General features: G+C 34.3%; 3 protein-coding genes across 5 annotated transcripts; all 3 read left to right on the top strand.

Moving 5' to 3' along the window:
* The first annotated feature begins 189 nt into the window (after window positions 1-189).
* LOC115982345 (pentatricopeptide repeat-containing protein At3g04130, mitochondrial) lies at window positions 190-7,618 on the top strand. Of its 3 annotated transcripts, XR_004089602.1 has the most exons (4): window positions 190-391; window positions 1,738-3,466; window positions 5,335-5,676; window positions 7,280-7,618. XR_004089602.1 is itself a non-coding variant. In XM_031104920.1 (3 exons), exon 2 carries the CDS (start codon window positions 1,782-1,784, stop codon window positions 3,336-3,338), a length of 1,557 nt encoding a protein of 518 aa, XP_030960780.1. In that variant the 5' UTR covers window positions 190-391; window positions 1,738-1,781; the 3' UTR covers window positions 3,339-3,363; window positions 5,335-7,618. The 3 variants fall into 3 exon arrangements, 1 of the variants encoding a protein (XP_030960780.1); XR_004089601.1 differs by having other exon boundaries at window positions 5,335-7,618; XM_031104920.1 differs by having other exon boundaries at window positions 1,738-3,363; window positions 5,335-7,618.
* Window positions 7,619-10,374: 2,756 nt separating this feature from the next.
* Window positions 10,375-14,997, top strand: LOC115982306. Its single transcript, XM_031104869.1, has 2 exons — window positions 10,375-11,694; window positions 13,337-14,997. The coding sequence occupies exons 1-2, from the start codon at window positions 10,987-10,989 to the stop codon at window positions 14,636-14,638; spliced, it is 2,010 nt and encodes a 669-aa protein (XP_030960729.1). The 5' UTR covers window positions 10,375-10,986; the 3' UTR covers window positions 14,639-14,997.
* A 7,254-nt stretch (window positions 14,998-22,251) lies between these two features.
* LOC115981087 (uncharacterized mitochondrial protein AtMg00310-like) lies at window positions 22,252-22,767 on the top strand. Its single transcript, XM_031103274.1, has one exon. It carries the CDS (start codon window positions 22,252-22,254, stop codon window positions 22,765-22,767), a length of 516 nt encoding a protein of 171 aa, XP_030959134.1.
* The last annotated feature ends 1,471 nt before the right edge of the window (window positions 22,768-24,238 follow it).

Genomic DNA, 24,238 nt, shown 5'->3' with positions numbered 1-24,238 from the left:
GTTCGTGAGTCAGGTCAAAAGACTCAAAATTGCCGCCCCTACTAGTGGCCCTACATATGAGTCGGGTTTGGATACCACTGCTCACTATCCTACCCGACTACTAATGGTCCGGGTTGAGTGCTCGTATTCATATGGGTTTTGCAACAATTCAATATGAAAAGACAATTTTACCCCCCTAAAATTTTTCAATCTTCACCGCTTTCTCGAATTCTCTCTTTGTTTTTCCCCGAGTCTGTGTCTGACCTTTTTATATATTCTCTCTCTTGCCGCCGGCCAACACCTTGCCTAGTCTAACATCGCCGGCCGGCCGTGTTCTCCGGTTAGCATCACCGCCAGTTCTGAGTGAACCAGCCTTTTCTCCAGTTTCCACACCGACGTCGTTTTGAGCAAGGTATTTTCTTTTTCCTTGATGGGGGGTTCAGTTCCAGTTCCATTTCCACTCTGGTTGAGCTTTGAGCTGAAAATCTGAAAATGGGTTGTTGTCAAATTCCAGTACTAGCTATCTCATTATATCTAGTGTATGTTGAGGTTTCCAATGGATTATGTGAATAACAAAACATTATATTATGAGTTTTATACTTGATACACACATGGTCTAACTCCAACATTTGGAGTGAGCTGATTTTTAAATGTAATGGTATTTATTTATAAATGTTTGTGCATTTCCTATAAAGTAGTAAATAGGCTGTGTGTGTATACGTATGTAAGTAATGTAACCAATGTACAAATATAATAATTTTTGAAAAAAAAGAAAAAAAAAAAAACTTGTTGATACTGTGTTTAACAAAGAGGATGACAACCTTGTTCTGTTAGTCTGTACTTATGATTGTTGATAAAATAATAAATAGACCTCATAAACCATTACTGTGATGATCTGTGTCCGGCTCGGAGAGTCTTGTAAGGGAGGAGTGTCTTTCATTTTCACTGTGTTATATGCCTAAAGACGATTAGGAACCCTTCATCTAATCACTCCCATTTAGCTCAGCTAGTTTGATATAAAGTATACGGAATATCAATACATTAATATAGACTTGATTTCCATCATGTACATCAAACATGTCAAAAGGTTGAATATTTTGTAGAGTTGGAAATCATGTATAAGGTTTTTTTGCTGCACATGATCACCCATATAAGATTAGGTAGTTGTCTTGTTTTTGTTTAGCTGGTATTATTGCTTTGCTTTATCAGAACAGCTCTATGTTGTTAAAACCTTGACTTGATTGCTGAGTATTCAAAGCAAAAGATAGTAAAAACTTCGACTTGTAGAGGCTATCATTCTTCTCTGGAATTGTCTTCACCATTCAAAATTGAATTAGAGTGTTTCATTTTCTCAAAAAACTTTTTTTTGATGTATTCTTTTATTCGATGTGAAGTCTATTGATTTTTTAATGGGAATGTAAAAAATTGGATTCAATTTTTGTTTGTTTGGTTGTTGAGAATTTTTTTGGCAAGCGAAAATAACGTGAAGCTCTAAATCTTGACTTTTTTGTTTTCTTTTTTATTTTTACCTTCCACTAGAACAAAGTCACCGAACCAATTACAAAACCCATTTGCTTCCTTCTTTTATTCCCTCAGTTATTTAGCTTTTGGAGGGGATACTTGAGAAAGTAATTTGGGTTTCAAAGTATTTCTGATAAAATTCACAACAAACTAGCTTGTCTTTCTTCGTTGTTATTTTATTAGAATATGGAGAAAATTTTGTGAAGCAGCTAATGGTTATGTTTATTGGGGATGCAGGACAAGAAAATTGAAACCTGGTTTTAGCATTTTCGCTCTTCTCCATGACCTTCCATGTTCAGAAATGTGCTAAAAACATTCATAACTTGGTTGGTCCAGCAATATCTTTTGCCTTAATCCATGATTCTTCTCAGAGCTTCTCTCGTGCTTTTTCTTCATGTCTTTCTTTTCCATTGGAGTCTTCCCATGTCATAAGAAGTGGATATACTGATCATGAACAACAATATGAAGACTCGGAAAGATTGTCTGCTCTTGACATTCTTGTAGCTAGAGTTCCTATAGGAGTTAGTGAAGATGAAGTTCTTCAGTCTCTGTTGCGTGATCAAGCATGTAATAGCATAAGGCTCTCTTCTGAGCTTGTTGATAAGTTGCTTCATAAGTTCAAGGATGATTGGAAGTCTGCATTGGGCTCTTTTAGATGGGCAGGGTCACGCTCAGGTTATAAACACACACCTGAAGCTTATGATATGTTAGTGGACATATTGGGTAGAATGAAGCAAATGGATAAGATGAAGGCTCTGTTGGAAGAAATGAATCAATATCATCTTGTGACCCTTAATACTATAGCAAAAGTGATGAGAAGGTTTGCTGGTGCTGGGAAATGGGAAGATGCTGTGAGGATATTTGATGAGTTAGGAACTTTTGGATTGGAGAAGAATACAGAATCAATGAATTTGTTGCTTGACACCCTTTGCAAAGAGAACAAGGTTCAGCAGGCCCGTGAGATCTTCTTGGAGCTCAAGTCACATATTTCACCCGATGCTCACACGTTTAACATTTTCATTCATGGTTGGTGCAAAGCCAATAGGGTCGATGAGGCATATTGGACAATCCAAGAGATGAAGGGACATAGCTGTCGACCTTGTGTCATTAGCTACTCAACCATCATCCAATTCTATTGCTACCAGTATAACTTTGGTAAGGTCTATGAGCTGCTTGATGAAATGCAAGCTCATGGGTGTCCGCCAAATGTTGTTACTTTCACCACTATCTTGTGTTCATTGGCAAAGTCAGAGGAGTTTGAGGAAGCGTTGCATATTGTTGACAGGATGAAGTTGGCTGGATGTAAACCTGATACACTTTTCTACAATTCATTGATCCATACTCTTGGGAGAGCTGGCTTTGTGCAGGAGGCTGTTTATGTTTTTGAGGTGGACATGCCTCAGACTGGCGTCAAACCAAACACATCAACCTATAATTCATTGATTGCTATGTTTTGCCGTCGTGGTCAGGAACAAAATGCCTTGAATGTCCTAAAAGACATGGAAAAATCAGGCCTTTGTAAGCCTGATGTTCAGACATACTACCCATTGCTCAAGTCGTGCTTTAAAACTGGGAAAACAGATAGCTGTTTAAGAAAATTATTGGATGACATGGTCAATAAACATCACCTGAGTCTTGATATATCAACCTATGCACTTCTAATTCATGGGCTTTGCCGAGCAAATAAATGTGAGTGGGCTTACACAATCTTTGAGGAGATGATTGGTCAAGAGATAGCACCTAGATATCACACATGCTGTTTGCTATTGGATGAAGTAAAACAGAAGAATATGTATGCTGCTGCTGAAAGGATTGAAGATTTGATGAAAAAATTATAAATTTTTGACTAACAATCATGTCAAGGTGAACAAGCGTATACTTTTTCTCTTCTGAAAGAACAGAAAACATCTACTTCTGTCTTCTACAACAGACGATTAGCTACACTAAATTTGCCAATATTTGATGGGTAAGGCTGAAGTAGCTTCATTATTTTTAGGGATAGTTACACTTTATCCACCTGTGGTTTGTCTCTAATTTGATGTGCCTACCCGTGGTTTAAATTTTGACACTTTACCCACTTGTGATTCCCACTGTTACTGTGCCGTAACCCACCTCTTCCTCAGCCGTTACTCTAACACAGAATATGTAAAAATAAAAAACCCAAACAGATCAAAAAGTTAGAATTTTTGATTGCTTAAGAACTTCTATGAGAACATATGCCCAGAAAAATCAAACCTAAGTCAAGCACTATAAGTATCATATTTTCCTTCTCTACATGTCTCTTTCCTCTCACCTATTCTTCTACAACATTCTCTCTCTCATCTCTTTGCTCTCTCTCTCCGATGGTGGAGTTAAGAAGGACATCGGCCACCACAGTGATGGGTTTCATTTTCCTTCGTTCTTGCTTCATGGGTTTCATTTTTTTTTTTTTTGGGTGGTTTTGGTTGTGGGTTCATTTGATTTCCTTCATTCTTGCATCCGTCTCGGTCTCAGCCTCCATCTTGGCGGTTTGGAGCAGATCTAGGAAGAGGGCCGGTGGTGTTTTAGAGAGAATGGAGCTTGATCTCGGCCTCCGTCTCGGCCAAAATGGAGCTCGATCTTGGCCTCCACCTGGTCTGTTGATGATTGCTAAATCCCTCTTCCTCTCTCTTTTTTGATCAACGATGGTGGTAGTGGGTTTGGTTACTTTGTTGGAGTGGGTTTGATGACTAATTGGTGGGGTGGATCTTTGGTTTGGTCGGCGGGGTGGTGGTGGTTTGATTGTGTTGGTCAGTGGTGTGGGATCTGGGTTTGATTATGTTGGTCTGGGTTTGATCTGGGTTTGATTGTGTTTTTCTGGGTTTGTGGTGATTGGTTTCTTGATCTGGGTTTGATCTGAGTTGGTTTGTTTACTAGGTTTATGAGTTTGATTTGCTGAGAATTTGGTGTTGATTGTGTTAGAATTTGGAGAAGAACATGAAGAATTCGAAGAACCAATTGTAAAATGAAGAACAAGTTGAAGAACATTAAGAAATGTTTTTTAATTATAAAATTTTAATTAAATTAAAAGAGAGAAAAAATTTGACAGATGCCCATTTGATTGATAAATTCAAAGGAAACAAGAAGACAGATACCCATTTTATTTTTTTAATGTAACGGCTGAAGACAGAAACCCTAACTTTTTGATCTGTTTGGGCTTTTGTTTTTGACATATTCTGTGTTAGAGTAACGGCTGAGGGAGAGGTGGGTTACGGCATAATAACGGTGGAAATCACAGGCGGGTAAAGTGTCAAAATTTAAACCACGGGAAGGCACATCAAATTAGTGGCAAATCACAGGTGGGTAAAGTGTAATTATCCCTTATTTTTATTAATTTGAAATCTAAAGATCATCCTTGCTGATTTGGTATCAATCTTTACATCTGGACACCATAAATATTTATTAATGTAAGCTTTAATATGTGTTATAGGCATGATTCCAAAATGTAGTAGAGAACATTTTAGAAAAGGTTTTATTTTTGATGATGTTATATATTACCAGAATATAGGATATCATTCAATGAACTTGACCTGCTTCACGATGAAAAGTTATCCCCCGAGGCCAAGAGGGCTGTGGGGTGATTGTTGGTTTTCTTTCGTGTCAGAAAAAAATATGCCCTCTGAAAATGCATCATTTCTAACTTTGTGACAAGGTTGTAGAATTATATCCCATTAAAAAATGCTATAGCTCTATGAAGCATGATGAATTAAATTTCTTACATTTGTAAGTCTCATAAAAAATTCTATACCTTGATCAACATGATGAATTACATTTCATACATATACGCAAATGTAAACATTTCTTCATATGTTGCAGGCAAGGAGTACTGGCATTTTTATATCATCAAAGGCATATGAAAAAACCAGGCAAAGGCCACAAGATGACTGCCATGGCCGGCAGTAATCCAGATAACGGTTTTGGGGGGACAGGGACTGTTCATGCACTAAAGGCACTGATACTCAGCAGATTGCACAAGAAGTCTGGTTGACCACCATGATCCTTCTGTCCTTCAGTTTAGAAACATATTGAAGTCATCCTAACCTTTGTCGTGTACTTTGTAAACAACTTGCACTGGGTGGATTGAGAAGAAAAAAAAGGTGAACCTTTCTACTGATGAAGATTCTTAGTGCATTTTTGGACAACTGCTTGAGGATTAAGGTGAACATCTTAATTGGGGTCAAATGATCATCAGCACATGTTTGGGATATTCTCTCTCTCCTTTTTTTCTTTTCCTGATATATTTTAATCAATTATGAATGTTATGAAAGGAAGAATATGGTATGATGATAAATTACCGATTGTCCTAAAAACTTAAGTTGTTAGGAAATTATAAAAATAATCATTTAACCATAATTTACTTATATAAAAAAATTATTTAACCATAATTCTAACACTTCTCATTTCCCCTCACATGTGGGCCTAGACTCTCCCTTAATATATATATATATATATATATGGGAAAGTCTAGGTGCACATCTGAAAATGCACATAAGCGGGCATGTACTGATGTGTAAAGGCACAGTTAGTGCCAGCGGAATTAAGAGTCAGCCACGTCGATTATACTAATAGAGGCAAGTGATAAGGTGGCATCCTAAATAGGAGGTAAAGTGTAGATAAGGTTCGAACTCAAGACCATTTACTTTTATACCATGATAAAATACTAATTGCTGCAAAAGCTTATACTATTTGAGAATGGTAAAATTATTTATTTAACTATAATTCTAACATGTGACCCATCAAGGTGCTGCCTAGTAGTTGGAGGCTTGAGATGAGTTGTAGACCTAGATATTCTAGGTTTGATCTCCATTAGGAATTTTTCTGAATTACTTGATACATGATTATAGTGGATTGGGTCATATATCCATGGTTTACTTCTCAAGGATGGTCCAAAGGGCCCTACCTCCACATCATTAAGGAAAAAAAAACATGTAGTTTCTTTTTCTTCTCTCTTTATTTTGGGGAGAATTTTATTATTTTTCTAATACATAAAAGTTGCTTTGGGGGAAAAAGTTGCATATTTTTCTTGATCTTTGAGCGTGACAAATATTTTGTTCACTTGAATGAGAACATCTTTACATAAAGGAGTTGGAACTTGGAATACCACTAATATCTAAGAGTCTTGTGTTCAACTAGAAACCTTTTCTTTATGAGGTGTGGGCTCTAGCTAATTGGGCTACCCCTTGGATTTGATAGAACTTAAAATAGTTGTCATTACTAATTGCATGCTTTCACACGACAGAGTGCTCTCTGGTGACACCTCTGTGGCTTAACTCACCAGCTATATGGTTAATATGGTTGACTTGCTTTGTTTAAATTGTTATCCCCTGATTTGGTTGATGATGGACCTGTAACACCTTTCATGACAATGTGGCCCTTCTGAAGACTTTATTAATGAATCTTATATGGTAGTTGATCCAAACCTAAGATTCAGAGAGATACGGTGTTCTGGCTGTGGGCATTTATCAGTATTGTGTTCATTTGGATGAGCAGTGAACTTGTTAAACTCGTACAGTTTTTTTAAAGTTTTGGGTTATTTATTTATTTATAATTTTTTTAAAGCTATTTTGCTTTTACTCAACTTATTTTTAAAGCTCTAAGCTCTCTCACATGAGCACAAAGAGGTAAGATCTGCCAATTCATTAGAATGAAGCTATTTCCAAATCATATGCAGTCTACAAATGTTGATCTCATTGCTTTTGCAATGGCTTGAGATGATTGAATCTTTGTTTGTTGTTGTTTCCCTCTTTGTTGCACTTTGGAGATGCATTGTCATGTGATCGTTGTCCATTGGAGCAAATAAAGGAGAGAACTAAATGGAGATAGTTGAATCTCGTGATCCAATGATGCTTTTGCTTAATGACAAATGAAATAGAACCAACAAGAAGCAGTAAAAGATGGACCAAATTACTGAACTCACGAGGGTCCATATCTTCCTCAGCCATGTGCATGATGGGCCACCTTTTATGATTATTTTACCAACTGTGTTACTGTGCTTAATTATAATTAATAGCCTAATAATTTCACTGTTGAAGCTTTGTGAATTGAGAGTTGTGACACATGGGGCCAATGTCTCTCGTTTGTCCATTGCCTTGCCTTGCTGCTGTTGCTGATTTATCTCTTTCTCTTATAAGCATGGATTGTTTTAATAAAATGATTATTAGAAAAATTTCTAGCTGCACTCATATATATAGTAAAAGATTTGCTTGTGATAATTATGGAACTAAAACATGAGCATGAGTTTTCTTTGAAGTGTTTTTCCTAGTTTTCTTCAATGTACATGTTCCTATAGAATTGCCAACAGAAAGTACAACAGCATGTCCAATACACAAACCACGCAAAAAGTAAAAGCGCAATAGATAAGAAATGCGAAGCCGCACTGTTTCTTGTTTATAGTGTCCATGGCCGGTTTAGACTAACGCTCCTTATGGTTTCAATGAAAAATATCTTGTTTTCCTGTATATAATTAAGCCTTCAAAACTGATTCAAAAAATGTCTTTAATGTGAAAAAAAAATCATTAATATTTTATGAGTGATATTAATGGATACTCTTAGGGAAATTGTTAATAAACCATAGTAAGAAAATTTTGACATTATTTTTATAAAAAATATAAAAAATTATCAATAAAATTAATTGCTTTATTATTTTTTTTCATAAAATATTTCTAAAAATAATTTATAAACCAATAATCTTAAAGTATTTGTTAATATTTTTCATATTTTATAGAGTCACAATGGGGAGGTGGCCGTGGTAATACTGACAATGATGGTTGTGGTGGAGTGGTGATGTTACTAGCAACACAAAGGGGTGAGGGGACAAGAAGATGTTAATGAAAAATAATTTTCAGTCATTTTTTACTTATTTTTCGTTCATCATAAAAATGTTTTTCATCAATATTCATTAATGGTAGCAAGAGCCATAAAAAAATTTATAAATTTTTTTTAATCCAAACTTTTAGATTGATTACCATTTTTCAATTTAGAGAAATCATTTTTTGTAATATTTTTCACTGCAGTTCGTGATATATCTTTTTATAAGTGTTAGTTATAAATTAGATGAAATGCGGTGTATACCCGCCATATTAGTAGTTGTGAACTACTTAGCATTAATCTTTTCATAATCTAATGCAAATTAGTCTTCTGATGTGACCTCGCCCTATGGCCTATACCCTGCCGTGGACGTAGGTCCATTTTGTACTGAAAGTCTGAAAGTAGCTGGCCTTAAGACTAACTAATTTTCTCTCCTTTTAATGGCCATAGAAGCTAAGGACTTTTTTTTTTTTTTTTTTGCTGAATGAAGCTAAGGACTTTATACTATAAATTTGATTACCACCAAACAATAGATAAAGAAAACGTGATTTATGGAATAAATGGAAGAAAAGTAAGCTACATGCATGAGACAGTAAATGGGCAATAACGAAGTCCTAAATGTCCTTAAATACACAAGTAGTTAGACCATACAGCCTGTTTTTGTTCTCATGCTCCAGTAATTATAAAAAGAAAAAAGAAAAAAAGAGAGAGTTTTCTAAATGCGTTAAGCTTGTGTCTAGTGTATTAGTATACTCGACACATTGAAATTCAGACGTATGTCTAAATCTTAACGTGTAATGCACTGAATATAAATTGTGTCGATCATTTTTAAATGGGAGTTTGTTAAGCCTTAATCCACCAAAACAGATAGGTCAACAATGCTAAAGAAGGGTGGGTTAGCCACCACCCACCGTCCTCTACGTCTAAAGGTTAGAATCGTATTGTCAACTTGTTATCCAGACTAGCAACCCATAATTTTTGACCACACAGGAATCATTATAGAAAGCTAGAAGAACAAAAACAAATGGTCAGGTCAATTTAGAGTTTTAAATTCACTTCCTTGTTTATTTGTCCAAACTTCACTATTTTAGTGACATTGTTTTATTTTTTTCAGAGATGCTATTTCAAGAAACGTCGCTATTTTAGTGACATTTGCTTCCTTTTTATAATGTGTGTTTGCGAATTTCCCCCCCTCAAAATTCTTATCCTCATACATATAATAAGGGATTAAGGGTTTTTTTTTTTAAAAAAAAAATATTATCTTTATATCTTGACGTGACTACTAATTGTATATCATCTTTATATATAAATATATATATATATATATATAGATATATAAGGGTTTTATTTGATTTGTAATAAACCTAAAAATCAAGGGGAATAATTATTCAAATTAAAGTCTAACAACTAAATTAATTCATTCAAATTCTAACAGGTAATATTTGTAAAAAGCCCTAAATCTAAAGTTTCTTTTTAATAAATCTAAAGTTTCTTAAGGAAAGTATCCCTGTATGATGAATCATTTATAATAAAAAATGTATTGGATGATGCATGTGTACCTATTCCATATTTTGTATTCATATAATAATAATAGTATGATTGTGGAGAAGAAAAAAAAAAGATATTTTTCAGTACCTTTATCACTAGGATTTTGCCTCCATGATCAGTCGGTGCTAATTCTTGTTAAAGCTTTTTGTTTTTGTTAATTAAATTCTTGTTATTACAGCTAGAAACACTGGAACCAGTACTGAGGGACAAAGGTGAAAGATGAAGGAAAAATACCATAAAAGCTCATAAAAATCAACAACTAGAGTGGCCTGTCTTTTGTCTTTTATACTCTCTTTTTACACTCAACTATAAATAACAGAACCTACTGAAATTTCCCTCGAAACTGAAACAACCTTGTAAAAATAACAGAAAATCCACTTAGAATAGAAACTGTGTGACACTAGTGTGACTATACCTAGTTTAGTCCGTCACCTACTTATTATTAATAGTACTCTATTAAACTCTCTCTCTCTCTCTCTCTCTCTCTCTCTCTCTCACTCAATCTATCTTACTTGTTTACTGGGTTCTGATCACGGACGAAAAATCAAAGGAATCTTGATCTTTCTATGCTTTCAGGTAACTTTTTTCTCCACCATAAAATTAAAAAAAAAAAAGTGTCTCCAAATTCCAAAAATCTACAACTAGTGGTCATTTTCGTGTTGTTCTTTTGTGCCGTGCAAAATGCAAATACACTCACTTTTTCGATGCCCCTAGCTCTTTCCTCTTTAGTACTGTATCTGTCTGTATTCAAGCGGTTTCTTAAGCTGCTGTTTTTCTCTTTAGCTTCACTTTAGCAATAATGGCAGCCTCTTTCCTTCCTAATTATCCTTTTCACAATATCTACTGTCCTTTTCAATCTATCACTCTATAAAGTATAATTGTTTTTGCTCTTTGTTGCTTTCAGTTGTCCGAGTATTCTGTGTCAAAGGTTCTACTTTTGCTTATTTTTCCAGGATTCCTCATAGTTTTAGCTTTTTCAAAACTTTCCCATTTGAAAAAATCAGTTTCTTTGCGTTTTTTCACCTTCACTTTCTAAGCTCTAAGTGACCCTTTTGTTCTTAATTGAATTGGGTTCGGACTAAATAGCTGTGAAAAGCTGGTTTCATAGTCAAAATGCCACCTTCATATTTTCCTCTGAGGTGGGAGAGCACTGGAGATCAATGGTGGTATGCTTCACCTATTGATTGGGCAGCTGCCAATGGCCTCTATGATTTGGTCAGGGAGCTTCTTCACCTTGACACCAATCTCCTCATTAAGCTCACTTCCCTTCGTCGAATTCGCCGCCTTGAAACCGTGTGGGACGATGAAGCTCAGTTTGATGATGTTGCTAAATGTCGCTCTCAGGTTGCTAGGAAACTCCTCCATGAGCGTGAAACAAAGAGGGGTCACAATTCTCTCATTAGAGCTGGCTATGGTGGTTGGCTTCTATACACTGCTGCCTCAGCTGGGGATGTGGATTTTGTTAAGGAATTGATAGAGAGAGACCCTCTTCTTGTGTTTGGAGAAGGAGAGTATGGTGTTACTGATATTTTGTATGCTGCAGCCAGAAGTAAGAATTCTGAGGTATTTAGACTCTTGCTTGATTTTGCTCTCTCACCAAGGTGTGGATTTAGCAGTGGAGGTGAATTGGAGGAGCAATTGGGTACAATTAATCCAGACTTTAGGTGGGAAATGATGAACCGAGCTGTTCATGCTGTGGCTAGAGGAGGGAATTTGGAGATGTTAAGGGTGCTTCTTGCTGATTGTGGTGATATTTTAGCTTATAGGGATGCTCAGGGATGTACAATCTTGCATACAGCCTCTGGCAGAGGACAGGTTGAGGTGAGAATTCTTATGTAATTTACTTATCAGGTGATTTAGCCATTGATCCCTGCATTCTTGTTGTTTTAGTGCTATTTTGTATGGTTGCAAGCACTTAGTTGTTTCTAATAATTTGTCTAACTTTGCAGACTTTAAGATTATTATGTTTGTGGTTATTAAGGTTATTATAATTTGTATCTAGTTCTTTAATAGAGCCATGGATTGGCTTTGGTGCTTAAAATGTTTACTTGTTCACATGTCGGTAACGAAAGTGGTATGAACCGGACAGGGTAGGTGGTGATTGACTAAAACTGTAGGAACGTAGTCAATATCTAAATAAATAAAAGATCCAGGCACATAATTATGGCTATCTTCTTGGTCCCCACATTGTTATTGCCTTGTGGGAACCTCTATTTGAATGAAATACCTCTTCTTTTTTTCTTTTTTTCTTTTTTCTTTTTTCTGAAAAATGCAAAATTTATGTTATTGCATATACAGCTCAAAACTCAGAGATCTGAGGTGACAAGAATGTGTCTTTTGTGGGCCAAGAACTGATGCAGTTGTCAATTTATATGCAGCTGATCATGGGAAGATAGAAAGTAGATCCATATAGCTTGTATCTAAATTACATTTTATAACATACTGGTCCATCTCGGATACCTCATATACGTGCTGGAAATTCAATAATTGTATTTTAGGTATGGGGTTTAGATGGGCTTAACTAGCACATGCATACTGTCATCCAATCCTAGGTGACATACACTTGGAACAATATCCCATATGCAATGCCATCAATCACAATAGCTTCTATGTAAATTATCCATAGAACTAAGCTAGCTAGGTCAAATTTGATTCACATATTATTGAAGATGTTAATTGGCAAATGTGGTATTCTTGAAGTTTGTGACATGATTTACTAATAATAACTAATGCTTATGAGAAAATATGCAAATTTGAGTTATTAAATTACTGTAATTTCCTGCTGTCAAATGGAGTAGCTTGTACTTTTTATGCAGTGTGCTTTTGTTATTTGTCACGTTTCTACTATGGTAATACGTTTTCATGAAGTATGACCAGAACGTTAGGTTTTGAAGCTCTATATCTTGTGTTCTTTTGGCTTCAAAGAGTCTCATCAGCTTCTTATTTTCTTTCCCTTTATGTCACCAAGCTTTTAATAAAGCAGCTTCCTTCAAGATAAATTAAAATTTTTGTATAATAATTTGGAAAATTGTTCAAATGTTGCCATCCTCGTTTTACTTATATCTTACACATACTATCCTTTGTTTAGACATTTCTCATAAACCAATTTTCTTGATTCTAAAATTGGAAAGAAAAAGAATAAGAAATTGAGTATATGATTGAATTCTTCTATATATTCATTGCATGTGAGATGCCATTATTACTGTCATTAGCCGGCATGGAATTTATGTGCTCAAAAATTTTGTGTGAAAAGTTTTCTGTTTTGAGTCCTAGTCAAAACCTGAAGTTGTGACTGCATTGTCTCTTTTGTTAATGGCCAGCACCAGAACACTTTATCATGCCATATAATGCAAGATTCTGCATCATCATTTGATACCATTGCAGGAACCATTTTTGTCGCAGCATTCTTCACATTTATGAAAACTGTTACTTCATTGCTACATTGACCATTAAATTAATGCAGGTAGTAAAGGATCTAGTAGCTTCCTTTGATATCATCACCTCCACAGATAATCAAGGGAATACAGCATTACATGTGGCTGCTTACAGGGGCTACTTAGCTGTGGTGGACTTCCTGATTCTTTCATCTCCCTCATTAGCCTTTTTAAAAAACAATTACGGTGATACTTTTCTTCATATGGCAGTGGCTGGTTTCCGAACCCCCAGTTTCCGAAGACTAGACTGGCAGATTGAGCTCATGAAGCAGTTAGTATGTGGTAACATTGCCAACATGAATGAAATCATCAATGTAAGGAACAATGATGGAAGAACTGCTCTTCACATGGCAGTAATTGAGAACATTCAAGGTAGTCTAGTGGAACTCCTCATGACTGTCCCATCAATCAATTTGAACATCCGTGATGCTGATGGGATGACCCCTCTGGATATTCTCAAGCAACGACCACGATCAGCGTCTTCTGAAATTATAATCAAGCAGTTGATTTCAGCTGGAGGGATCTCCAATTGTCAGGATCATAAGGCAAGAAGTGCCCTTGTATCCCATCTAAAAATGCAGGGTATTGGGATCAGTCCTGGAACTTCTTTTAGAATCCCTGATGCAGAGATATTCTTGTACACAGGTATTGATATTGCGTTTGATGCCAGTTGTGATCAGGCAAGCATGGATTTGAGTGCATGCTCAGGTGAAATAAGTCAGGTTGAGTCAACCAACTCCTCGGACAGTAAGAAAGTGGGTTCTGTAAATTATGCTGCAAGGCGCCTGAAGTTTCTACTCCGATGGCCCCTTAGGAAAGAGAAAAAATCTGCTAGTAGAGAATTAAGAGAAGATGATTCTTTGGAATCATCCAGTATAAGTAAAAACTCAGAAGAAGGTCTAATCCCACTGCGACAGAAATACTCAAGAATGTCATACTTTCCCAACAATAAAAGGACAGTTTCTCTTAGGAGTGATCTTCCTAGCCCATCCACCAAAAAGAAATTTTCTGCGGGGCTAATGCATGGTGTTATTAAAGCAAATCCACATTTAGCTGTTCTGGCACAATCGCCTTCAAGTCCTTCACCAAGATCTTCTGTGTCTTCATTTGATTCAATTGATAAACATAAGGATATTGATATTGCTAGACCCTCTTGCTCAACTGTGTCATTTAATGGTAAAGCACCACAAATGAACTACAGACAAAATTCCCTTAATAAGAAGTTGATGAACCAGTATTTCTGTTTTGGTACACAAGCCGTTGCAGTGAAAGATTCAGTAGACCATGTGCAGCCAAATCAGAGTTACAAGCTGAGTTCTCTAGTAGCCTGATTTTACTGTACAAAAGAGTTGTGAGTTTTGGTTAAGGGCTACAAATAGCATAAAATTTTGGTGAGCTGTTAAAATATTCTTTTCATCCTCTATCTCTCTCTTTTGGTTTTTAAGGTTTTTGCATTTGAAATACATGCTTGTTAATATTTGTGTGTAGAATATGTATACCTGTTCAGCAATGGTATAAATAATGTTATGAAACAACTACCTGGATCAAATATTTGTATACCTCCTTTGTTGTATCTATCAGTATATTAGAAAATTAGATTTTAATAGATTGCAAGATACAGCTGAGACTGTTGATGATAGGACTGTTTATGAGCAATCAAGCTGCATTCAAATCAAATGACATTTCTTTCTGACTGGTATCTTTTCAATAACAATCTGAAATTTTAGCTAGTTGGAGACACCAAGAGCTGCTAGTTGAGCTAGAAAGCACTTGATAGTTTTACTACCGTTTTGTTACAAACTAATTTGGTTTTTTGCGATGTGGTCCAAGTGTAATGAGTGGTAGTGGTACTGCCTATTGGTATTGTAGATTAGTGTAAAAAGTGTGGCTTCACAACTCAACAACCGTATTAATTTATAACTCTTTTTGTAGTACAATTTTTAGCATCCAAGATGCTTTCCAACCATATTTTTGTCAGTAAAAATTAAGAATCTCTGCCAAGTTTTATTAACTTCGGATATTTGAAGGTAGGAGCTTCCTGAAGAAGTTCTGTCACTTCCAATTTTCACCAAATTTCCCTGGACCCATCCATTTGTCATTAATCGAATATTGATAACCAAAAATTGAGGGCGACTATGAGATGAGAAGGTATATCATGTATTAGATATATGAGAGCTCTCCCTCAAATGAGGGTGGACCTCAAAAGTGTGGGATGACTCATGCATCCAAAAATGATGTATTTTTTTGGTGACTACAGGTTACAGCTGCATATTATAAAGTGGAGTTTGTTAGGTCCAAATCCACAGAGGGCCAAAAAGGAAATCATTTATGGTGAGTTGATGTTTAGGAAAGCTTGAGATTTAAAGCATGAGTGCATGTATAATAGAAATGGTATCACATTTTAGTAGACCAAGCCTAAAATTCATCACATCAAACCGTGCAAAGTTATATAAAAATACATAATTACTACTGTGTAAATTTACACTAACATAATTCATTTTACCTTTAGTTTTTTATGCATCTTGAGGCAATGATGAATGAAGATAGTAGATGTTGGTTGTTGTTTGTGAAGAGAAACAGTTAAAAAAGAATCAAGAAATTTTTTTTAATGAAATATAATGTATAATAGAAAATTTAGGCCAAACTCAAAATGTTGTATATGTTTTTTTTTTTTTTTTTTTTTTTTTTTTTTTTTTTTTTTTTTTTTATGAGAAATGCTGTATATGTTTAATATATGTTGTATATATATATATTTCCGTAACAATCAATAAGTGGGAAACGGGATTTTTTTTTATCAATGACATGATATTTTGAAACCTTATTGCATAAAAAGTTTTGTTGAAAAATCTTTCACAAAATAATACACAAGTTAAATTTTACTTTGAACACAAACCGAACTCAATCTCATTACCAAAACAAATTACATGTTTAAACTTAGTTTATTTTTTTTTATTGAACAAGCTTGAGCTTGTCTATGAGTTACTTGAATAATTTATTCTTTTGCCATATATGGTAAAAACTGCAACTAATTTTTTTTTTCTCTTTCATAAACATATGCTAATAATTAATAATAAGTTATAACTAAAGTTAGATTACTTGATTTAATTACGTCAATGATTTTCGGTTAAAAACTTATAAAAATTAGATTCACCAACTTTGTATTATTAAATATGATATAATTTTCCTATAAAATGGACTATTTATATTATCAATAAATTATAAAATAATAATTTGATATCCTATGAACTTATTTTACAAACTTATACAATCAATTTTAAGTCTATATAAGTACATTTTAAAACTTTTATACATATAATCATAAAGTCTCATGCTCGGTAGTTTCTTCACAAGAACATTATTATATTTGAGATCAACTTATTAATGATCAACCTTAAATTTAGGATTAAGAATGATTCATTTGTTAAATAAACAAACATAAACAAATATTTTTCTGTTTTGAGTCTTACTTCCAAATGTTGTTATTGTTGTGTGGTTTTTATTTTATTTTATTAATTTTTATTTAATTGGAAACCAAATGGCAAACGTTGCTTGATTGGAAAGAGAAAAAATAAAAGGCAAGTTCTTGGCTTAGATGTGATGTATTATATTTATTTGTGTTAAATTCACCCTTTAGAAGAGGGTTCAAATTGATGTATTATTATTATTATTATTATTTGGATAGAATTTCAAACTATATATGTGTTGGCTTTGTGTTGATTGTTCTTACCATTAGTCCAAGACACCAATCGATTTTTGACTATCAAATATGCTCAATTTAGCTCAAACAATTTGCTTAAGTTTTTTGATGTATTGTGAACCATAACGCAATTAATTAATTCCAATTTAGTGCTTCCGCTCATTGGGCCTGAACTTGGTCACTCTTCTCATTCTTGCAATTAGGTTGTTTCTCCCATAGGCACATGAAAATGTTTATTCTCTACCGTTCTAGATGCAAAGTTGCCGTAAAGAAAAAGGGCATTTGGACGATTCCCCCCCCCCCCCCCAAAATGTTTATTTGCTTATTCGGTAAAAAAAAAAAAAAAAGTTAAAATATAATTGCACTTGGAAAAAGCAAGACTTTAAAATCTACTAACTATATAAAAAGAGTGAATGCCTTATCTCCAGTGAATTTTTGGTTTAGTCAACCTGTGCACAAAACCCACCGTTTTATCTGTATCCCATCATTGTTTTATTTGGGCTTATATGGGCTTAAAAGAAAAGCTTTCATCCCATCATTGTTTTATTTGGGCTTATATAGGTTTAAACTTAAAAGAAAAGCACATAACCTACGGCCACATCTATCTCAACTAACTATATAAAAAGAGCCCATGGCTCTAGCTACAGGATCCTTGGTTTATTCAACTTTTGTTTTTGTTTTTGTTTTTGTTTTTGTTTTTTTTTTTTGGTAACAAGCCAAAAAGGCAAGTTTAGGTGAGAAAGAAAAATTTTTAATATTGAAAAAATGTTATGTCTACAACATTTTCACAATAAATCTCATATCTTAAGTAGCAAATTATTATTGACTATTATTGGTGATGAAAAAACAATTTTAATAATGGGTTCAAATTAGAAATATTAATAATTAACTTACTGCTATTTTATTTATTTTTTTTGTAAAAGTATTGTAGAAATATTATAGACGTAACATTTAGTATTTAATACTATTACCTAAATGCCTTAAAATAAGGAGAATTGGTGAGCTCTCTTCTTCTTTTCTTTTTCTTTTTTTCCTTCAAGTACACCAGTTTGGTTTGAACTTGTTTTTGTTTTATTTTTTAAAATTATTTTTATATGCTTACTTTGTACTTTTACAATGTAAGCTTGCAACGTAAAATTTGGACATACAAAAAGTGACAAATATTAAACATATTTGTAAAAATATGGTAAATAATGTACAAATTTTGCAAATGTGTACAATATTTGCCAATTTTTGTGTGTCTACAATATAAATTTACATTGCAAGTACACTGTAAACATAGAAATATTGTGAAAATGTTGTGACACGTGTCAATTCCTTTTGGGTCAAACTAAAATAAAATAAAATAATAAAATATCAAATTGAGATCTAGCACAACTAAAAATGAAGGTATTGTATTGTGAAAATGTCGTGACATTTTGTTGTTATCACAATATTTTCATAATTGTTGAGATGTAAGTTCCTTATTGGACAAAATAAGATAATGAAATATTAGATTGAGATCCACCATAGTTGAAAATAGAGGTATTGTGAAACTGTTGTGATATTTTGTTGTGTTCCTAGACTTTATTTTATTTTATTTTTATTTTTTTTGATTTAGTCAAATTTGGTAAGCCAAAATCCACTTTTTCAAGCACAATTTTCTTGGGTTGATTTTATTTATTTATTTTTTTAATACACCGTTTAAAATTAAAGTAAAAAAAAAAGAAAAAGAAAATAAAAAGAAAGTTTTACCAAAGTAAAAAAAAAAAAAAAAAAAAAAATTGGTCATTTTAAGTTTGGGGTAATTTTATTCCTCCCTAAACTTTAAAACTGAGGAAATACCCCTAACTATTACTCTCTTAGTTAAATCATTTTGAAATCTTGCGATTCTTAAATTCTATTGTAGAATGTCTAAAATAACCTTTCTAAAATTTAATATCCCAAAACATTTTCTATGTATTTTGAGTTTTCTGTGGTAGTCATACTTGGAAAGTTGGAATGGTGATATATGACATTCTATTTGTTACCTAAAGAACATTGATTTTCTTAGGTTTAAATATTCTAGAATAAAATTCGATCTAATTGAAACTTCAATGACACATGTCTTTGTTATCCTCTTTTTTATTTTATTTTTCTCTTCTTACTTAAAAGGGTATTCATTAAAAACTAAGTAAGCTAAATATCGTGGTTAGACTCATAAAATGTAATATAATAAAAAAATGAAGTATGAATAACAAAATCTTTATTGTGAATAATTGCAAGCATTTGATGAAGACCTTCAATTGTAGTATATGATCACATCATTCATTGCGAAAATTTATATATTGTGACAATGTCTTAGCAAAACTCAATTGCTTATTATTCGAAGAAGATGATATTCATTATCACTCTTAGAAGTTTTTAGTGAATGGATATTGCCTTTAGCAAATAGGTTCTAAGAAACTATTATGACAAATAAATACCCATATATTAAAATAGTTACTCTAAATTTAATTACATGGTTTCATTTTTCTTCAAATAGACGTTTAATCTTAATTTTCTCACTCAAAGGGGTAGCATGTGCCTTGCACGTTCCACCCAAACTAGTGCTGAATAAAACAAATAAACAATTTTTTTTTTTTTTTTGAGAAACAAATAAAACTAAAAAAATTAAATGCAAAGGCTAATGACAGAGAGTAGGAGTGGCAAAATTGGACATGACCTGCGAACCTGACACGACATGACTTGAAATTAGCAGGTTATGGGTTAAGGCTTAATGGGTTCATGTTATATTCGAATTGCTACGACTGACTCGTTTAATAAATGGGTTGAGTTAGTATTCAACCTATGGAACCTGTTTGATCCATCTAACTTGTTTAATTAAATGACATTTTATCAATATAACCTTAAAATCCTAGGTATATAAACTTATTAGTTGTTGTGGTTTATTTTCTTTGACATATTGTGATTGATTATTTGTGATATTGAGATATGCTTTAGTTTTGAATGATTATTTGTGATGCAATTGCTCATTAATTTTGAATTTTATATTTAAAATATTTATTTGTTTGTTTTTTCATAAATTGTTTTTTTATTAATAAAATTTGATAAATAGGTCGACACAACTGAACCGTTTAATAAATAGGTCATGTTAGGGTTGAAGAATTTTAACCCGTTTAATAAACACGAACCTGACATGCGTATTGCCACCCCTAACAAAAAGACAAATCAAAATTGTTTCGTAAACATTGGCATACTGGTAGTTGAAAATGATGGAATAGATACAATGTATAATCCTACATCAAGAAATAAAACTTTGGCAACACAGACAAGTATTATTTATGCCCAAATTAATGAAGAGGTGGGTTTTTTGATAATAGGCGATGAATAACCAACCTTTTAGATTGATCACATTCTCTTCTCAATGAATAATCAACCATCTGTACTTACATTTTTCTTTGTATGCATATTCTTAGTTTCTTACACACTCATGTATATGTGAATTTCAGGTCTGAAATTTAAAGTGTATAGGTGATGTTTAAGTCTTTTTTTCTTTCTAATTTTTGGTAAGTTAAAAGTGGGGTCAGAAAGGGTTTAAAAATATACCAAATTGGAATGAACAAATTCAGCACAAACTTCTTCTAAAATGTGAAATATGCTAAATACACCCTAGAACAATATTTAATCCCTTAACACAAAGTTTTACTGCTAAGTTAATTTTAACACAAAACTACACAATTTAGTTCAAGTGTAAGTTACTTAGCAAATTTCCAAACTAACTAACTACACTACACAATCTTGGCAATATAGTAAGATAGAGGAAATAAAGAACAAAGAAGCAAACCACAGATAACACCACAAAGTGTTATGGAAGAGGAAAACCTGAGCCCCAGATGTAAAAACCTCTCCCCCGACCATCTGTCGAAAAAATCCACTAGAATAAATAGTTGCAATACATGGATGACTATAAACCCTCTAAGCCTATATCTCCCTGTGTACTTGAGTCTTTCAAGCTCTAGCTAGCTACCAACTCCACGAGTCTTTTCTTCACCTAGCTTCTCAGAGTCACCACAGTTGAGCCGCCAGTGGAAAGCCACCGAAGGATTTGGATTTGGATATGACTTCTCATGTTTCCAATGCCATTCTCTCACTCACAAGGCTTGTGTTTGTAGATGAGGAAGGTGTTTATAGAATCTCTATCAATATAATGAAAGAGATGGAAAAGAAAGATGGGAACTTGGTTTTTCTCAAGGAAAAGCTCTCTCTTTTCTTACAAAGGCTTGGCTTCAATAAAGTTCACACACACTTCTTGCATTTCTAGGGTTTTTTTCAACCCTTATCTGAAGCCCCATGCCATGCCTCACAACTATGTGTGTGTTTGTGTGCTGCATATGTGCAGTGGACAAGTCCATAGCGGAGTACATAGATCATGCAGCTTGCGACCTAGTCACCCCATAAGATTGCGAGGTGCATGTCTGCACTCTCATCCAATATACTTGCCAAGTGGATCTCGCGGGCAAGCTAGGTTGCGAGCAGATCGCCTCCAAGTCGCGAGATCACTACTGGCTGATGCTACTTCAAATCATCATAATACATGATAACCTAGGAAACAGAACATCACCAATAAAGTGCATTACAAACAAAATTTTGTCACTAAATTAAGTTAACACTAAAACAAGACTTCTCAAAATGGTATGTTAAACGTGAAGTCTTATCTTATCTTATCTTTCACTACGCCAATTCCTTTTCTATTGTTAATGCTTACTTAGGTTCGAATCCTTGCAATGGACTCTCATTTATAACACCTTTGCAGTCCAAAGAAAACTGTAAAATTAAGCAATTCATTAATTTAGTCTTTGGAAAATGGAAAGCTACCACCCCCCCCCCCGCCCTTTTCTTCTTCTTTTTTGTTTCCCCTTTTCCTATCAAATCCATATATTTGTATTTATCTCATAATCTACGATTAATAAGCAAGAAAAAAAGTAATAAAAGATTAATATAAGTTATATATTGCTTCATGCAAAAAAAAAAAAGAAAAAAAAAGTTATATATTGTCGTCTATAGAGAGCTTCTGGGCAAGGTATCAATTTGGAAAAGTCTTCAGCTTATTTCAGTACTAATACTTCGGAAAGGCAGAAGGGACAGATTTTGGAGATCTTGGGAGTAAAGGAAGTGGACCGGTTTGTTAAATATTTGGGCCTACCAACTTTAATTGGTCGGGCTAAGTATAACACCTTCTCTGATTTGAAGGACAGAGTTTGGAAGAAACTCCAAGGATGGAAAGGAATGTTGCTGTTTAGGGCTGGCAAGGAAATCCTTATCAAAGCTGTGGCTCAGGCTATACCCACATACTCTATGAGTGTATTCCAAATCCCTTTGAAATTATGCTTTGAACTTGAAGCGTTGTGTGCAAGATTTTGGTGGGGTCAAATTGGCAATGAACGAAAAATTCATTGGAAGAGTTGGGATAAGCTAACGGCTCCAAAGAAAGAGGGTGGAATGGGGTTTAGAGATTTGAGAGCCTTCAACTTGGCTATGTTGGCCAAGCAAGGGTGGAGGTTGGTTCAAGGCATTGATTCGCTGCTTTATCGGTGCTTTAAGGCAAGGTACTTTCCAAGATCATCATTTCTAGAGGCTAAAGAATCCCCTAATTGTTCATATGTGTGGTGGAGTTTGATGGCAGCACAACCAATTCTTCAAGCAAGTCATTGTTGGAGGGTTGGGAATGGATATTCAATCAATGCTGTGAAGGATAGATGGCTGCCAAACTTCCCAACAAATAAAGTCCTTAATTCGGTCTAGAGAGATTGGGGTGAGATGTTGGTGGCAGAGTTGATTAACCCGAAATTGAACATATGGAAATATGAGAACATCAGGGCAATATTTCATAGGGATGAAGTTGAAGCAATATGCCAAATTCCATTGAGTCGAAGAAATGTACCTGACTCTATTTTTTGGCTGTATAATTCAAGGGGATTGTTTAGTGTTAAGTCCGCTTATCATGTAGCGAGGAGGCTCTTAACTGATGCTTATCGGGGTGGAACATTAATGGAAGGTGTTGCAAAAAATATCTGGAGTGCCATATGGAAGCTTCGGCTTCTAAACAAAGTGAAAGTCTTTGCATGGAGAGCATGCCACGAGATACTCCCAATTGCTGTGAATCTAACTATAAGAAAGGTTTTTCATGATGATAAATGCTTGATTTGTACAAGGGAACCAGAATCCACTATTCATGCCCTTTGGGATTATGCTGCGGTCCAAGACATATGGGCTGGTAATTCTAGAAAGCTGCAGAAAGCTAGACATGGCCAGGCGGATATGGTGCAATTGATGGAGGAGTTGCTAGAATGCCTTAATCAAGATGATCTTGACTTATTTTGGACCTAAGCTTGGCTTGTTTGGAGTTAGCATAACAGCCTACTGTATGGTGATCGACTGAAGGTACCAAGTAGTTTAAATACTCAGGCTGAGGAGTATATCACAGAGTTTAGAAGTGCGCAAAATCGGCTAGATGTGCAATGAACACAGCAACCAATCGGTGATATTTGGTAGCCATCGCCACTAGGAGAGTTTAAACTGAACTTTGATACTGCTGTGTTTTCTGATTTAGGTAGAACAGGCTATGGTGCAATTATTCAAAGTGAAAAAGGTGAAGTAATGGCTACTATGACTGCTAGTGGTCCGATGGTGCGCAATAGTGATGAAGCTGAATTTCTTGCTTGTCGAAAAGCTATAGAGTTTGGAGTGGATGTTGGATTTTCGAGGTTGATAGTTGAAGGGGACAATATCAATGTTACTCGTGCTATCTCTTCTTCTTTGGAAAACACTTCTCCATTTGGCAATGTTGTGGATGACATTCGACATTTGTTGCGGAGTATGCAATGGGTTAGTGTTGGCTGTATTAGAAGGGGTGGGAATCAAGTAGCACATGTTTTGGCCCAATATGCTAGAAATTCTTTAGATGAGGATGTTTACTGGATGGAGGACTCTCTCCCACCAACAGTTGAAGCTTTGTATCGTGATCTTTCACTTCTTTAATTGAATGAATATCCCCCTTTCAAAAAAAAAAAAAAAAAAAAAAATTTGAATACATTTGACTTTTGGTTTACTTCATAATAATTTGTTGCCTAAAATTTTGAGGCCCCACAATTTTATGAGAAGTGTTATATTCACAATATTTTCACAACAAATTATAGGTAGTTAATTATTATTGGTTTTAATTTAAACTTACTACTAAAATTATTTTTTTCCTGCTAATAACAACTTGCCACTT

This window comes from Quercus lobata, chromosome 3 (assembly GCF_001633185.2).
Source record: "Quercus lobata isolate SW786 chromosome 3, ValleyOak3.0 Primary Assembly, whole genome shotgun sequence".
Classification (NCBI taxonomy): domain Eukaryota; kingdom Viridiplantae; phylum Streptophyta; class Magnoliopsida; order Fagales; family Fagaceae; genus Quercus; species Quercus lobata.
The sequence above is the reverse complement of the archived record's forward strand: the minus strand, read 5'-3'. Positions and strand labels throughout refer to the sequence as shown.

Excerpts from the sequence above, each read along its gene's own strand:
- LOC115982345 (XM_031104920.1), top strand. The coding sequence starts at position 1,782 with ATGACCTTCCATGTTCAGAAATGTGCTAAAAACATTCATAACTTGGTT.
- LOC115982306 (XM_031104869.1), top strand. The coding sequence starts at position 10,987 with ATGCCACCTTCATATTTTCCTCTGAGGTGGGAGAGCACTGGAGATCAA. Across the intron at positions 11,695-13,336 it reads CTGGCAGAGGACAGGTTGAG|GTAGTAAAGGATCTAGTAGC; the intron begins GTGAGAATTCTT and ends AAATTAATGCAG.
- LOC115981087 (XM_031103274.1), top strand. The coding sequence starts at position 22,252 with ATGTTGCTGTTTAGGGCTGGCAAGGAAATCCTTATCAAAGCTGTGGCT.